At 39.7% G+C, this 18,150-nt stretch overlaps 1 protein-coding gene across 1 annotated transcript; it reads right to left on the reverse strand.

Moving 5' to 3' along the window:
* Positions 1–6,065: 6,065 nt before the first annotated feature.
* On the reverse strand, positions 6,066–8,100 carry LOC127786131 (uncharacterized). Its single transcript, XM_052313458.1, has 2 exons — positions 6,849–8,100; positions 6,066–6,091 (listed from the first exon to the last, which is right to left on the reverse strand). The coding sequence occupies exons 1-2, from the start codon at positions 8,098–8,100 to the stop codon at positions 6,066–6,068; spliced, it is 1,278 nt and encodes a 425-aa protein (XP_052169418.1).
* Between the last annotated feature and the right edge of the window lie 10,050 nt (positions 8,101–18,150).

An 18,150-nucleotide genomic window follows, 5' to 3' on the forward strand; every position in this document is an offset into this window, starting at 1 on the left:
ACCCTAAAAAACATGTTCGCTAGCTTATGTGTATGGTATACCTGCGGTGTATAAGCTATAGTGTAGGAAAAAACATGGTTGTAGTTGGCACAAGCAAACTACTATTTGACGTGTTTGGTCTCGACGTCACCAGCTACATGCAGTAAAACTGCATTTGCTTCAGTGATGAACGCAATAACATTTAAGTTTGTGCTGATTACTAGGATCAATGCATCCTTCTCTTGGTCAAAATCTTCATCAGACCATGACTCACTCCACTGTGGCAAATGACTACCACTTACCTCATTGCAATGTTGGCAGCATTGCCCTAAGCTCATCATAATCATTATCATCATCATCACCTTGTTCTTCTTCTCCTCCTTCATCAGAGTCGGAGACATAATACTCCACCACCCATGGAGAAGCTAAAGAACCAGAGTCCCAAGAATGTTCACGTGGGATAGAAAGAAGTGGTCCACCGGAGTAACGTTCTAGATCTTCCATGTCCTGATGGCGGCAAGGGCATCACTTGCAATGTCCAAGTGGAAGAAGATGATGTGCGAGCCCAGTACACTGGTGAAGCCTAGTATCCCATCCTTGGCTGGGAATAGCATAAATTCTGAGATGTCCAATGGGGTCTGAGTCAAGGCAAATTTGAATCGATTTTTCCTCGCTAATTTCTGAAATATTTTGGAAGTTGCCCTATGCCACCCCCCCCCCCCTTGCTCCACGCGAATGTAGGCATAGCCAAGCCAACTGCCAACCATGGGGAAGACGACAAAGTCCAGGAGATCCACCAGCAGGGTTCTAATCAGTGCCAAGCTATTTGTCTCCCACTCAAATTCTGTGATTTTGGTGCTACTCTCAACCAACTAAAAGACAACATCGTCAAGCACCACGCCTAGCTTGAAATCGAAGGCCATGACAGCGTCCTTAGTGGCCATGAAGCCAAGGTATTAGTCCTAAAACTGTACATATAGGCCAAGGTGTCGAACAGGTGAGGTGTGTGGATGAACAATCATTAAGACGGCATGGTACAGTGTGGCATGGCAGTGGATGCATGCGTAGCATACAACAAAACTATTAAACTAGAACTTGGTTAATCTCCCCAAATACAGAATAAACAAAAAGATATTAACTGAAACTTTAGGCTAAGTATTGTCTGCAGCTTTTCTAGAAACTTAAGGTGATAATTTTACACTGAGACTAGCTTATCACTAACACAAAAACCTCATGTACGTAGACGTCCCCTCTGAAATCAGTTATTCTAAAGAGTAGGGACATTTTAAAATTGCCTAGAACACATTTACTCTATAGACACTTTAGAGATTTTTTTAGTATATTTTGTTTACTTTTATATTGTAGGGGCATCTTTTCATCACTTTAAAATTTGAATCATATGTAAAAGCATTTTATGGAGGCATTTTAACCCCTATAGAGGCAATTCTTAGAAATATATATCCTAAGTAACTTAGATATAAGTTACATAAATAACATATGTAACAGTAATGTACATGATAATGAGATGATTATTGCACCGAGGATAAAAATGATCTAATCAAGATGTCTTGACTACATAGATAGGTGATAATATTTTTTTTCTATATTTTATATCCCTGATGTTGAGATATATACTAGAAACAAAAGAATTTCAAAAGAGCTTATAATTTCCTTACCTCTGTAAGACTGTTGCTTTCAATTGATGCAAGCAGGGTCAGGTGCCCTTTTCTATCTAAAGTTTATACAAGGTCAAAAGATGTATGAAATAGAGAGGGGCATGCAACTCAAATAGTTTTTCATAGAGTTAACAAATCATATATGTGTGTGTGTATGTGTGAGTGTGTGTGTGTGGGGTGTGTGTGTGTGGGTGTGTGTGTGTGTGTGTGTGTGTGTGTGATCAAGAGTATGCACACATGATATTATATAAAAGAGGATAATTTGATGGTTGAAATATGTAAGAAGCAATGAAGTGGAACAAAACACATAATTGGAGAAGCAAATACTGAAGCACACATATCAATTACAGAAAAGTGCATCTTACTATGTAATTAATTCAGGTCTCATCCAACAACAACATATTACTTTAAATCATCTAATTCCGAGAGTTTTCAGCCAGCCTATTATTAGCTTAATGAGCAAAATCTCGGTTATTCTCACGTCATCACCTTGCCACCATTGCCACCTGCCATTAACAGGACATGAAGAGATTAAGGGCTTGATTAATTAGTATTTATGATCATGAAAGCATGCATGTAACATATGACTCTTATGTTCACTTATTACATAGAATTCATCATAATTAAGCCATGGATGTATATTTTCAAAATCATAAGGATATAGTATAGAGCGAACAATGTTGCTACATGCAATGAGGTTATGTCAACCCTTAGTAGTAACATACTCATTATTTGGAGAAAAAGATAAAAACTATTATTCCACCAACATAATAGCTGAGACAACATTTAGAGCTAATAAACAATAATAATATGCATAAGTTGTATCTATAATAACAAAATCAACAACATTTAAGATATTATAGAAAGAGGAATATTTAAAATGTATGGTTCCAAACCCTAAAAAACATGTTCGCTAGCTTATGTGTATGGTATACCTGTGGTGTATAAGCTAGTGTAGGAAAAATCATGGTTGTAGTTAGCACAAGCAAACTACTATTTGACGTGTTTGGTCTCGACATCAATCGTGTACGCCTAAAATCGAAGGCCATGACAGCGTCCATAGTGGCCATGAGGCCAAGGTATTAGTCCTAAAACTGTACATATAGCTAGGCCAAGGTGTCGAACAGGTGAGGTGAGTGGATGAACAATCATTAATTAAGACAGCATGGTACAGTGTGGCATAGCAGTGGATGCATGCGTCATTGATACTTAAAGAACCTATGAATTCTAACATATAACAAAACTATTAAACTAGAACTTGGTTAATCTCCCCAAATACAGAATAAACAAAAAGGTAGTAACTGAAACTTTAGGCTAAGTATTGTCTGCAGCTTTTCTAGTAACTTAAAGTGATAATTTTACACTGAGACTAGCTTATCACTAACACAATAACCTCATGTACATAGAGGTCCCCTCTAAAAATCAGTAATTCTAAAGTGTAGAGACATTTTAAAATTGCGTAGAACACTTTTACTCTTTAGACGCTTTAGAGATATTTTTAGTATATTTTTGTTGACTTTTATATTGTACGGGCATCTTTCGTAACTTTAAAATTTGAATCATATGCAAAAGCATTTTCTAGAGGCATTTTAACAACCCCTACAGAGGCAATTCTTAGAAATATATATCCTAAGTAACTTAGATATAAGTTACATAAGGAACATATGTAACAGTAATGACATGAGAATGAGACGATTATTGCACCGAAGATAAAAATGATCTAATCAAGATGTCATGACTACATAGATAGGTGATAATATTTTTTTTCTATATTTCATATCCCTGATGTTGAGATATATACTAGAAACAAAAGAATTTCAAAAGAGCTTATAATTTCCTTACCTCTGTAAGACTGTTGCTTTCAATTGATGCAAGCCGGGTCAGGTGCCCTTTTCTGTCTAAAGTTTATACAAGGTCAAAAGATGTATGAAATAGAGAGGGGCATGCAACTCAAATAGTTTTTCATAGAGTTAACAAATCATATATGTGTGTGTGTGTGTGTGTATGTGTGAGTGTGTGTGTGTGGGGTGTGTGTGTGTGGGTGTGTGTGTGTGTGTGTGTGTGATCAAGAGTATGCACACATGATATTATATAAAAGAGGATAATTTGATGGTTGAAATATGTAAGAAGCAATGAAGTGGAACAAAATACATAATTGGAGAAGCAAATACTGAAGCACACATATTAATTACAGAAAAGTGCATCTTACTATGTAATTAATTCAGGTCTCATCCAACAACAACATATTACTTTAAATCTAATTCCGAGAGTTTTCAGCCAGCCTATTATTAGCTTAATGAGCAAAATCTCGGTTATTCTCACGTCATCACCTTGCCACCATTGCCACCTGCCATTAACAGGACATGAAGAGATTAAGGGCTTGATTAATTAGTATTTATGATCATGAAAGCATGCATGTAACATATGACTCTTATGTTCACTTATTACATAGAATTCATCATAATTAAGCCATGGATGCATATTTTCAAAATCATAAGGATATAGTATAGAGCGAACAATGTTGCTACATGCAATGAGGTTATGTCAACCCTTAGTAGTAACATACTCATTATTTGGAGAAAATAATAAAAACTATCATTCCACCAACATAATAGCTAAGCCAACAATTAGAGCTAATAAACAATAATAATATGCATAAGTTGTATGTATAATAATAAAATCAATAACATTTAAGAAATTATAGAAAGAAGAATATTTAAAATGTGTAAGTTCACAGAGTTATCGCACTTTATACAAATCCAAATGTGTGCGAATGCATAACCACAACTGAGAAAAAATGACTAAAATAAAAATATCTAAAAGTCACCACCTTGTTGTTCTAGTTATAACTGTATACTGCTGGTTTTTAGGTTTTAAGAGTGGTGGTAATTAATATCATAATTAGCTGATCCAAAAGCTTCATCAATGCATAATTAAGGATCAAAAACAAAATGTTATAGGAAAAACAAAAGGCGATATATTTCTGACAATATTTACTAGAGAAGTATTATTTTTTCTATATGTGATTCTAATTACTTCCTTCCAACATGATTGTCACAAACTTATCCACAGCAGGAAGGAAATAGCTAGGATTTGGTTATTGTGTTGCCATTTCCGATTGATTATATGCTAAAGAATATACATACTTTATATATCATCGAGTAAATGGAGTATAGAAATCATGAGTTGCGAAAGAAAAGATGAAACTATTAACTCATCATTATTCAGAGAAAGAAAAAGATCTCGAACATCCAGTGCAATTTATTTAATGGAGGGGACAACTAATGTCTTGCATTGATCAACTATATATATATGTCACATCCGTAAGACAATATAATAAACTCTACTCATCTACGTGAAAAATATATAATATTAACGATATTCAAAATGGCAAGACATACGTTTGTGGATCATATCATAACGCCAAGAATAAAACATGGCATTTCAAATAAGCCGTATGTATATCACTTGGACACAACTATATCAGTTGATCTTTAGAACAACAAGAATTAATGTTGTTATGAAACTTTTAAGGCCACTTCATATATAGCACCTGCATTACTGTTACTCAGAATACAGCTTAATTTGTTTTAGATTACATGGACGGATAGCTACGATAAACACATTACTATATGCTTACAACTCCATTACAGTGACATCAAGAATAAAACATAAACAGGAAAAAAAATAATCAAACACAATGGCGTGTATATAAATGGGTTAATGTATGGAGTACCATAAATATCGATCATATGTATGCAGTAGTATAACTTTTATATCATATAGTAACAAACTAGCTAGGTATAGCAGATTTTCCAACGCAATTTTGCATAGATACAGATTTAAAAGTACAACTATATATATTTCATTTAAGTCGATCTTACATTTGTTTTCATAAACACAATTGTATTTTAGGACTGCATCAAGAGCCTGATTTTCAACCATGAAAACCTACTACTTGCAAAACATATTGCTTCAGGATTCAGGTGTGATTCACCTTTTATAAATCCAACAGAGGCACTATGGATTACAGAAATTTGTAAAATGTAAACTCAACGTACAGCCTTCAATTATATTGTACTTATCTGTTTGAATTAATTATATCTGTCCAAAGAGCATGGTGAAAACTTGCTACTGCCTTCAGTCATAAAAAGAAAGATGATGTATGCATGGAGTATGGACAACCATATACTATTTCGCGAAATGCATATTGTGCTATATCCTACTGTTCTTTCTAAATGCAGTTGAAAAAGAAACTAAGTTAGAATATTATAAACTTATTTTTCAAGCAAGATGTACAAATGCATATATATAGTCATTTTCTGTCAAAATATTCTTAAACAGTAATTAGTTATCTCTTATGTTCATGCAGTTGGATATATCAACTTACTTTTCCCAGGAAGGAGTAGATTACATAATCATGGCTGCACTTCCACCTGAAAAATAACAGATATGCTCTGAAATATGTTTCAAGATCTATATTTAGACCTATAATAATGGAAAACCATGATAACAAACCAAAACAAAAACTTGCAGTTAGAGTTAAGAAAGTGATAATAGACTACAAGTAAATGTGAAAAAGCACAAAACACACAGTTAATTAAACTTTTCATCAATATATAGTCTGTAAACAGAACTTAAAAACAAAACAGTGTAAGCACATGCGTGAGAATTAATATTGAATGTTACCGTTTCCAATAACAATTAAAACGATAAGCATTTGCAAGAATACTTTGCAGCGCCATCCCCTATTTAATAAGGTACAAATAAGAACACAGTTTAGGTTCATTGAGTTTACCAGACAGAATTTTTCATGTCAAATTCCAACTAAGTACATATGACCAAGATTTGCACATATGTAACTAACAATTACAACAGGAGAAGATTTTTTTAAAAAACAAACAATTGTTACAATGTATGTCCTGTTTATACGTAGTACGGGTTGATCATTAATTCTGACCAGTCAATTAACCATATACTGAGTGAGTGAATTATCAGAGTGTCGTAACTCATATATAATAAACCCTTGACTGATTTATAGTCAAATTTTTAAAAGTTTGGTATATATCAGCCAAGTTCAAAACAACAATTATTTTCAATCAACAAGAGCATAATTTAGGTTCATTTGAACTTTTCAAAATTTAGTGCCCAAAATTAAGCAAAGCTATGATCAGGAGTAAATATGTTATGTACCTTGAGGGAGAAAGAAGCTTTTGTAGGGGAAAACAAATTGCATCCCCCTACAAACAGGTCCAAGCACCTTGTGGTAATTCATGGTGTCAAGCTGAACAGCAAACACCCCAGCCGCGGTCCACACGTACCCCACGTTCTCGTCCTCGTCCAGCGCCATCAACCACACCAGAGGCATCGGCTTCGCCGACGCCGGCAGCTGCGGCGGCGGCGGCAGCCGAGCGTTGCGCAGGGGGAGCAACGCGTCCAGCACCACGATGTTGCGCAGGTCCCAGGTGGACGCGCCGTGGGTGTAGTCGCGCAGCGTCCAGAGCTGGAGGATGTACCCGGACACCGCGGCGAGGCCGACGACGCCGCCGCCGCTCCTGGGGACGACGATGCTCAGGTTGGCATCGTGCACGTCGTCGAACGCGTCGGCCGGCACCAGGATCTCGTGCAGCTCGTGCGTCTCCAGGTTGAACGCGACGAGGCCGTGCGAGATGAGGTGCCAGTAGAGGGTCTGGCCGATCAGGACGCTCGGCCGGCCGTCGATCACCGACGACATCTCGGTCGCCGCCGCCTTGGTCCACCGGAACGTCGCCGAGTTGTAGACGAAGGCGGTGGAGCGCTTGGTGGCGGCGTTGCTCGAGACGAACACCACGCGGAACAGGTGCGGCCGGAGGCGGAGCTCGTCGTGGCCCCCCGCGGCGGAGACCACGGCGGCGTTGCTGAAGTATGCCGGCCTGTACTCCGGCGCCGGCGGCGCCGGGATGTACTGGCGGCGGCCGAGCATGGGCTCCAGCACCAGGAGGCGGAGCCGCGTGGGGCTGAGGAGGAGGACGCGCCCGCCGCGGCAGCCGATGACGTGCCACTCGGCGTCGTCGCCCAGGGCGAGCACCCCGCCGGGATTACGCGCCGCGGTGGCGCGGCGGCTGCGGCAGCGGCTCCGACGGCAGTCCCCGGTGCCGTCGACGCCGACAGGGATGAAGCGGGTGTCCGCCCAGGGGCCATGGTTGTGGTTGCTGAAGAAGCCGACGAGGGGAGCCCCCGGCGCGCCGCCGTGGAGGTCGCTGAACCGGCGGAGGAAGCGGCGGCTGGTGACCACGCGGCGGAACCGGCGGCTGACGAGGGAGACGCGGCGGAGGCAGGCCGGGTGCGGCGGCAGCCGGAGGAAGATCTCGGCGAGGATGTCGTCGGTGAGTCCCGCCGCCGCGTCGTTGGCCGCGCCTGCACGGCGGCGAGGAGGACAGCCACAGCAGCTGATCGCGGCGCCCATGGGGATCGAATTGGGGATCGATTGATTGTGTTTTTTGCGAGCTCGGTGTGATGAAGCTGCTGCTCACACTATGCATGCAATGCTCTCTTTGCTGCCTTAAAATGCTCGGGAGTTTCCGAAAATGCCCCTGGCTGCACGTGTGTTTCCCGATTTGCCCCTGGCTGCTGCTGACTCACTGGAGATGGAGTGACGCCACTGGAGACGCTGTCTTCTCGTGATCAGAGCCCGGTTACTTACGGCCAAGATTGTTGGTAGGTCTCTCATATGGTGCAAGCTAGTGCATGATGACAATGACAGCTTGCGAAATAAATGTTTTTTTTCTGAAATTTCTTTTGGCTTATTATAAAGCTTTTGCATAGCTTGAAAATTTTAATGGCTTTGGGAATTCAAAGTGTAATACTCTCATTTCGAAATAAGCCTATTAATAATTTCGGGGTGAGTTGAACATAAGGTCGTTTCTGATGGGGAGTTTGATTCCATAGTTTTAAAGAGTGTAGAGGTTTGAGTTGATGAATTAAACAATGTACGCTCTAGAGCATTGGGTTTCATATACTAGCTATAGTGTTGCTAAATTGTGAGTTTTAATTTTGTCCAAGACATAGGTAAGTGTGTATACCGGTATAAAACCTATTGTAACCTTTATCTCTTCATATATTTTATTGTCATGTGATCGGTTTAACCTATGTGGCATCTTATAAAAACAGGGATCGACGGTTTTAATTTCCTAATTAGCCGAGCCCTCCTGTTGAAGAAAAAAAGCACAAACCTTTATTTTGCATTAGAAAATGCCTGCTTAATTAATTGATTGCGTGCACTGAAAAATATAAACTTTTTTTAAGACTATGGCAGACACAAATTGACCAAGATATATGCATGTAAGAAGAACATGAGCATCTTTTGCTAGCGCCAAATCTCCAAACACGCCAGGTAAAAGCACCTTTTGTTTTTGCTTAAAGCAGCCATGCGAAGCTGCAGCTATCCTGGTGATCGACAGCACTGTTCTTGCTACTACAACAGCCCAAGAAGTATGACAATGTTTGTCTCGATGCAATTAAGCGAAGAAGATATGCATATATGTTCCTGACTCTGCCTGATCGATATATTACTTATGCGTGCACTGATGGCTTGGTTTTCTCCTAGCTTGAACAAGAAACACAAGTAAATGTAGCGAGGGAACAATATTAACAAGAAACACAAGTAAATGCTTTCATATATATCAAAGAAAAGACTATGGTATTTTTTTTACTATGGTATTTTTTTTTCTTTCTAGTAGGATGTATATATATGTACATGCAGCTTCATATATTCATGGGCATTTCTTTTTTTTTATCACAAGGCAGACACATATATATCATACACCACTACATACGTAACATCACACTTCACGTCCCCGCAAATGCGTCGTCCAACACATGCTCTAATAGACAGAAACCAGCAATTCATGTGAATTCGTTTCAAATATAAAATTAACAGCACAAATTATGTGTTCAGAGCTTCTGCATTCAAAGGCAGAAAGCAGGTAAGAATTAATAGTATGTTACTGTCTTGATCAAGAGGCAATTCGGAGTTTAATTAATTAATTAGATCAACTTTTAGAGTATACTACCCTTCCCATGAAACAGACGTTAAGGAACAAATTTTATGCATTGCAAGATGTACAGGCTTAACAAAATTTCATAAGTGATCATTACAAACTCTTTTTGGGAATATTAGTGTTAATTACAGACTTCTGAACAAAAAATAGATGCTAACAAGGTGCTAAATCACTGCATCGAGTTCACCATGCCTCCTAATAACTGGTTGCAGATTGAATATCATTGACAATATGAATCAACATAGTGTTCAGTGCAACGGGCGCGTGTTTTGCAAAAGACTAAAACATTCGAATTAGTTGCGGAGTTACAGCACGCCTACAACACAAAATTAACCAAAAACATGATCACTGTTTCCAAAAAAAAAAGTGTCCTGTATACTAATTTTAATATCCCTGTTATCCATCTAAAAATGCCATCTGAAAGGTAATCCAGAATTATGTGTGAGTACATAGGTTTTAGCAGTAAAATAAGCAATGCACAAAAGGGGAAAAAATAAGAGATAAGACCAGAAGAATACAGGCCTGTGAAACAGATTAAGGAGATTGTATTGGGGTAGGATGGTGTTGGTTCAGTACATTACACCAATTCCTGAACAAATTACTGTATCATATTGATTCTCCGGTTCCTGTAACAATCAAGATGCATGACTGGAAAAGTGTTTTATGGTCCAAACAGTAGTCCATATAGCAGAAGAAGCTAGATTCAGACGCTAATGCAGATCCTGCTACTACTTCTAGTGCAATCGAGCCATTCAGATTGTACTCTGATCGAGAAAGCTAAAATTTTGTCCAAGAGTTCCAACTGCACTATATTCAAATATGACAATTTGCTTATGTACCTGTGAACTGCTGTCTTAACATATGTCAGCAAGTTTCTTTCCTTTACCATGCCAAGTCCCTTGCCTACAAAGACATGAACAGTACTATATATCCTTCAAATCCCTATTACATGCGAAAGTTCATGTAATAACTAAATAGGTCGTAAATGAAATCCTTTTGGAAAATTAGTAACTTCAAAAAGTTTATTGTCAGGAATATATGACTTTCTTTGTATACTACTTTGTAGTTATCTTAATGACACGCATCTGAATGCAGACTATATATGGCGCAGCTAGCGTAAGGATGTAAGCATCATTAAATGCCTGTAAAGAATCCCCTCAACTATATATGATCACACCCGTAGAAACAATGATACGATCATACAATGGATCTCCTGGTGACGATTCTGAGATGATGAAGGGTGATTCGACAAGTCGTATTAGCACTGTCATTCAATGAGATGTACATTGTGAGTATACATATGGATGCATAATAATCTAGACAATATACATTGCATGCAGATCAACTGACATAAATTCAGTAATACTGTATTTCTGGTGATGGGCACTTAAAATTGGTTGTTAACATTATCGAATTACACAGATTGTGGTTGTAGAGCCAACATGAATGGATTAGATGAAGGGACCACATTTTGAAGCAAGATCTGGAAGTGGAACATTAACCAAGAATTCATAGTTGGAAGAGCAAGTCTAATGAACCAAGAACTCATAGTTGGAAGAGCAAGTCTAATGAACCAAGAATTCATGTTGAATGCAATGGGAAAATTCAGCTGATTGCAGGAGTAAAGCTGTTGCACTCACCAATTTCATAGCAACAATTACTAAGTCAGGAAAACCTCTTTCCTCTCATGATCGGTTTCAAGTTAATGAACAAAAGAAGGATCTTTGGGAGATATTACATGTGAATTTTAGAAATGAATTTCATGATATGGTATTGCAAAATGCAAACTTATGTCTGTTCACCTTAATTTGACGCATCTGCAGACCTCTAATATTGGTCTGAAGCATGGCATTAAGTGAAATTTGAAGTATCATATAAAGAGCACATACACCAAACAAAAATAAAACTAAATGAGTTTTTCTGTATGACTTTGATAATTAATTATGAGGGTAGTTTTACCTGTTTGGAAATAACTAGTAAGAAATTGGAGATTGGAGAACACAATATAGTGGAGTACTATTTATCGGTGTAAATTAAAGATGAGGGCGAGTTCGCCTCCCCACAGCGCTCCGGACCTTTTCGGGGCGACGTGCTCGCTTCTGCTGATATCCACATCGTCCTGCTCCCTCCGCGCGCGCGAGGCTGATGCGGCTGTGGGCCCGGTTCCTGCCGTTTCCCGCGCTAGGGGAGCGCCTCCGGCGCTTGTGCTGAAGCTGCTGCGGGCTTGGGTATCTCTAAATGGGCTGTCAAGGTGGGGCCTAACCAAGGGACGGCGCGCTGGCAGGTTCGCCGTTTCACCGCTTGCTCGTTCATCAGACCCGTCGGGCGTTTTCCGCCGTCCATTGCGCTCTGCGTTCCAAAAACCCTAGCCGCACCGAAGCCGCCTCCTCCTCCTCCTCAGCGACGCTGCCAGCGTCCTTCGCCCTCCTCCCCACAAACTCCTTTGCGCGTCCTCCTTCGCCCAGGCGCTGCTACGGTCGTTCGATGCCGTGGTGAACCGCCTCCAGGCTGCGCTCGACGCCACGGACGCCGCGGCGGCGTCCCTGTTGAGGGACCACGCGGCGCTCGACAACGGCAACACGCGGCTCGGGGCGAGGCTAGATCGCGCCCTCATGTCGAACCTTGTGTGGGTGGCGACGACGCCCTCGGCGCACTCCTTTCCGATGGCGTCTTCGACTCCGTCCTCTGGCACGCGCTCCGCGTCGCTCCACCGGCTTCACCCGCTCGCTCGCCGGCCTCCTCCGATGCGATGTGTGAGATCTTGTTGCTACGGCGGAGACTGACTACCCTGGTGTAGACTACTCCAGGCCTAGCCACTGCCGGTACGCACTCCTCTCCCTGGTTTGCCTATCCAGGTTTGATGGCTTCGATTCACTCTACTAATAATTTGGTGGTTCAACTGATACGAGCACATTGGAAGGAATCGATCTTGCAACCTGGAGGAATGAGTCACTGCAGCGATTCATCGAGAACTCAGATGCAGACCCAATTGACCTTATTTTGCGACCGGAAGTACAAGTAGCTCATTCATCCTGCTGGTATTGAAGTCTATTTGTGACAGCGCTGTGGCGCAGCTATCTGCATGCTTTGCCTCCTCCTTACAATATGATCTCCCTTGAATCCATCGCTCGGGCCTCAGGCCATGGTTGCAGCCGCTGCCCAACCGTGTTGCCCCGAACTGCTCACACCTCAATGTATACAACAGGCACTGATTGCTCAACGAGCAGGACAATGCCACACCGAGTCACAATCACAGACATGTGAGTTCTTTCGCTTTATTTCTGCATCATTACAAGGAGTACTGATTTTTTTGTTAACTAAAGATTGTTGTATTTATGACGGTATAAGATGTAATCCCTGACAATGTGATATATGCCTTGTGCTGTTCTGTAAAAAGAGAGATTATTTTCATTCCTTCTTGTTTGTGTGTATGTTTTGTTTTTCCCCTCAGCATCAAGGTAGATTCCCTAGCAATTACATACTGAATTTGTTTGTGACAGTACCCGAGGTTCTAGATTTGGTTTGGTTTGGTTTGGAATTAGCTATGCCTCACGCCGAACTATTGGATAAGAATGTCTTTGACGTGACATTTGCATCTTAGCATTTTTTTTATTTGAGAAAATGTGAAATATTTCAATTTTTATGTTCTTTGTGTTTCCTGGCATACTGATTTTGTTTATGACGACTATTAAAGTACATCTCTACCGTAAAGAGTTCTACACTGGTAAAAGGACCATATGTTTAGACGCTCACTATAAATGACTTATTGTTACAACGAGAGCAGACATGCAAGCTTTAGGGACTGTCTATATATTGTATCTCATGGTTGCTAGCAGCTATATCCTCCATGTTCACATCCCATTGACACTGTCCCATGTCAGCTAAAATAGTGGCATAAAATCCTCTTGCCATGAACCGAAACACCTACAATTCGAAATAGTGAGGTGCTGATGTGCTATAGAACTTCTTCTAACTGATTTATGTGTTGTTATTGAAGATTGTCCTTATCCAAGCACATGCTGAAAAATCTAAAGTCAAAGTAAGAATTCATTTAAATCTCCAGAGACTCATTTCAGTGGATAATCTACTGTGGTAACTCCCGTAGTCACAGGCAACTCATTTAGCTAAATGTGTTGTAATTTATGTAAAATTCTTACTTTTAAACTGTCTCAGGTGATAGATGATGATCAAAGGGATGCAGTTCTGCTGACTATGAAGATTGATTCTAAAGAGGAAATGGAAAGGAATATTTTTGCCTTATGCGTGCTCCTAAAACTTATTTCAATTTGTTTGATTTTCGTGTAGGTATTTTTGTTGGTTTAGCTACACATGGTGCTCACTGATATACTATTTTCGATGCCATGATATTGTTACATGTTTCGTTTCCTATGTACTTATTGTACTTATTGTAGTGCCAAGAAAGCCAACCATCAAAAGCTTTCAATGGGTGCAAGCAACCATTGATTTTGAGGGAACTGACCATGGACTTTCAATGGGTACAAGGAACCATTGATTCTGAGGGAACCGATCGTGGACATGTTGAAGGAGGATAAAGATAAACTGCAATACGACGCCATCTAAATAAACATAATAGATTCTCATTGCCTCGATTATTTTCGATATGTGTTACTCCTCCGTCCCAATATATTACAACCTAGGATGGGTCCTAGAACTACGAAATTGGACATAACCATGATATTATCCATATTCGTAGTCCTAGAATGGGCTTAATCCCATCCTAGGTTGTAATATAATGGGACGGAGGGAATAGTCCACATGGATGGCTTCCTATGTACCATGCTATGCTATCTAACTATTGCTTTGAGCATCACTTAATGTATTAATCGCTACACTACTTATGATATGCTTTGCAAATGTGCTAGATTAGTTACATATCTCTATGCGTAATGATTTGTTCTGTTCGTTTGAACTGTTCATAGCATAGTGATAATGTGCTTTTCCTATCATTCTATTGCTTTATATTTCAATGCTTACTTCATATGACTATAAATAATAACACCTTTACTCACGATAGGGCGCCGCGAAGCGCGCCTAAAGGTCTAGTATAGGTGCAATAGAACACTACAATATTATTATGCATTTATCCTAATTCAGTTATTTATGAAATTACTCGATGCATCTATAGGTAGTGTAACATTGTGACACGGACCAGTGGAAGCAAGAGTTTTGGTCGAATTGCAGACAAATGGGAGAATGATATAATTCAAGAATTATTTTACATTTTCGTTTTTTGATGGCATTAACCACATTAATCCGATTTTAGTTGCTGAACAAAGCTATAAATACTTGGAGATAGCACACTTTTAATGTTTATTTGTGGTAACTCCCATCTTCTTTAATCATGTATTAAAGTACCGACAAGTACCATATATTAACATTAGAATATATAGTACCTCCTGGTACCGATTAACCAATAGCTTCTGAATGCAATATAATACTCCTAATATCTCTTTATGGATCAAAAAAATGCTCAAACTCAAACGACTTGCTTACTCTGACTTCAAAATTAGATCAATGATGTGCCTACTCTGACTTGGCAAAATAATTTTGCTCAAGGTGATCATTTGTTTGGAACAAATAAAAGATCAGGTAAGTGTTTGTGCTGTTTGTGTTGGACCAAATCCTAAATAGTTGAAGATTTGGATAGTATGAACTGAAAATGTTCCTTCCCCAGATTTCAATTAGATTTTATCTGCAAACTAAGTTTGGAGCTGAAATCAAGAATGTGCTTTTGACATGCAATTGGATGGATAAGTGAGCAACTTTCACATGTGATATGAGAAATGGAAGAGTTACATAAATAATTTGATCATCGCAGTCTATAGGGATCAGACAATAATTTTAAACGGAACAAAAATAGCACATATATATGTGATTTTCTACGCCTAGAAAAGTACTGTACTATATTTGGCTTGTAATATTTATATATACAAATTATAATTTTGAGGGCCCATTGCATTGAATCCTAACCCTGTGGTTACCACTTCTCCAAGAAGATAACCAGCTGGTTAGATATTTCACCATTTTAACAGAACTGTTCTAGCTTATAGAACAAACACTCCATTAACCCACCTACGTACATCAATGCCATATGCCCATATCCATTATGTCTCAGGTCATGAATTGACTTAGCTACAAATGTAACATTAATGCATAGCTAAATGTAAATCACACATGCACTCATGCACGCACTACCACATAACAGTCAATAGGAACCGGCTCATCACTGCCAGTTCACACATTTTTCCCACCCAAATAATGGTTAATTGATATGAATGTGATATTGATACTCCTTATCAGTGCCAGCTCGTGGCATGCACCGGCACAGTTTTTGGACAGACAGTGATAGTATCATGGTATCACTGTTGGTTGCCAGGTGTTCAGAAACTAGCACAGGTAGCCATTGTGAACCGGCACCAATGGCCTGTCCAGTGGTAGTGACAGACACACAGTAACACATACTCCCTCCGTCCCATATTATAGCAACCTAGTACCGGACGAGACACTTCATAGTACAATGAATTTGGACACGCTTCCTGTCTAGATTAGTTGTACTATAAAGTACATCCGGTCCTAAGTTATTATATTATGAGACGTAGGGAGTATATACCTACACACACAAATATTCTACTGTTATATACTTCTGCTAGATGATTTGAAATTTTATATATTTCCAATAAGGAATGGTACTGTACACCAGTAATACCAGTAGATTGAGATATAATTGAAGTGCGCATAAAAATTTAATGATGATGTTATTCCCTTGGCCCTCCTATATATTTCGCTCAATAACTTGTGAATAAATAGTCAAACAAATTATTATATTGGTAGTATGGCAGGAATATCGTCATTGAGTGCAACGTCAAGTGTCTCAAGACATGTACAATATAGTTAAGATAACTGTTATCTCTACAGTATGAAAAAAAAAAAAACTGCTAAAGTTCAACTCTTACAGAATGTCCCTTATGCTATCCTACAGAATATATACGAGCTACACTCATAAATAAAAAACGGCTAGGCGTGTCTGGTTTCATCTATTTGCAAAAAGACATTTTTTTCTTTATCTGAACCAAGGAGAAAGGAGGATGATGAGCCACTTACTACTTATAGCGTCTGCCATATAAAATTCTCAAGCCATGTACTATAATTTATGCTTATACCAGTTTTTAATGTTAGCAATTCAACATAAATGATGGCAATTTAGAGCAACAAATGAGAAGTCATAAAAATGCTTACCAGAATGAAGAGGACTGCTATGAATTACAATAATCAGATTCACAAAAAGATGGTCGGTGTTGGAAAAATACATGTGCCAACCTAAATTAATGTCCTGAACAGCATACAACAAAAAGAGAATAAAAACATCAAAATTTGCAAGTGAAAACTGTAAAATAATTACTTGAAGATAAACATATTACCCTATCTCCCTGATTTGACTGGCAAGGGTCAATCCCTTTTCTTAAGCATTGATCAGATTCGACCTCCTCTTACTAATTGATACCATCCAGCTAGTTCTTGTCATGAACTCCTTGCATAAATGGATTAAATTGTATACTGTTTTTTTTTTCAAGAATTTTCTCCATATATTCACCTGTTGTTTGTTGGCGGGGCTTTTAACTGTTTGCCACTTTTAGATTTGGCAAATAACTATTTGCCACCCCTATCTTAATGATATGTGGGTCCACATGTGTCTATGACATGTGGGTCCAGTGGTAAAAAGTTAATTGCCACATTTAAATGTGGCAAATGGTTAAATATCTCGTTTGTTGGCACGTTGTCAAGTTAGAGAACAAAACGAGGAGCTGCACAATACAACAGTGTTGGCATTGCATCGAATATACTTCACTGGTACTGTACAAAAATTTGTTTTCTCCCCAAGTGACAAACCCTAACCCTCATAATCGGGTGACATTAACAGAAGCAAGCATATAAATTAGAATCATATCTTCCAAATTCAGTACCTTTTCTTGCAAAGAAAATCAAATCGGTTGCAAACAAGAAGAGAGGGCATGCATGCATGCATGAAGAACAGAATCTGGAGGCCGGCCTTGCCTGATGACTGTAAATCGATCGTGGACGAAACCACGCGGAGCAGCCGAGAGAGGAGTAGAACAGGATCGCCGGGGTACGCAGCCGCCCTCCGGCGAGGCCAGCGCACGCCGTCGGAAATATCGCTCCGGCGAAGCAGGGCGTCGGAATCGGGACGGCCGCGGCCGGGGAGGGGATGATGGATCGGAAGCGAGCGGTGAACCACCACGAGGAGGAGGAGGAGAGAAGATGAAAAAGAAAAGGAAAATATTGGAGGGGACAACAAAGCTGTGGGCTGCCGTATTTAGGTAGAGGAAACAAGGCTGGTAGGCCCAGTATTTAGGTAGAGCACTGGAGCCTGGGTTTAATTGGGCCACTCACTGAGAAGCTGCCTGCGGAGAAAGTCC

This window comes from Oryza glaberrima, chromosome 10 (assembly GCF_000147395.1).
Source record: "Oryza glaberrima chromosome 10, OglaRS2, whole genome shotgun sequence".
Taxonomy (NCBI): Eukaryota; Viridiplantae; Streptophyta; class Magnoliopsida; order Poales; family Poaceae; genus Oryza; species Oryza glaberrima.

What these genes read in the sequence shown, in the direction of transcription:
- LOC127786131 (XM_052313458.1), bottom strand. Translation starts at nt 8,100, where the DNA reads ATGGGCGCCGCGATCAGCTGCTGTGGCTGTCCTCCTCGCCGCCGTGCA. An exon ending in AAGCTTCTTTCTCCCTCAAG is followed by an intron (nt 6,092 to 6,848) that starts GTACATAACATA and finishes GTTATTTTTCAG; the next exon opens with GTGGAAGTGCAGCCATGATT.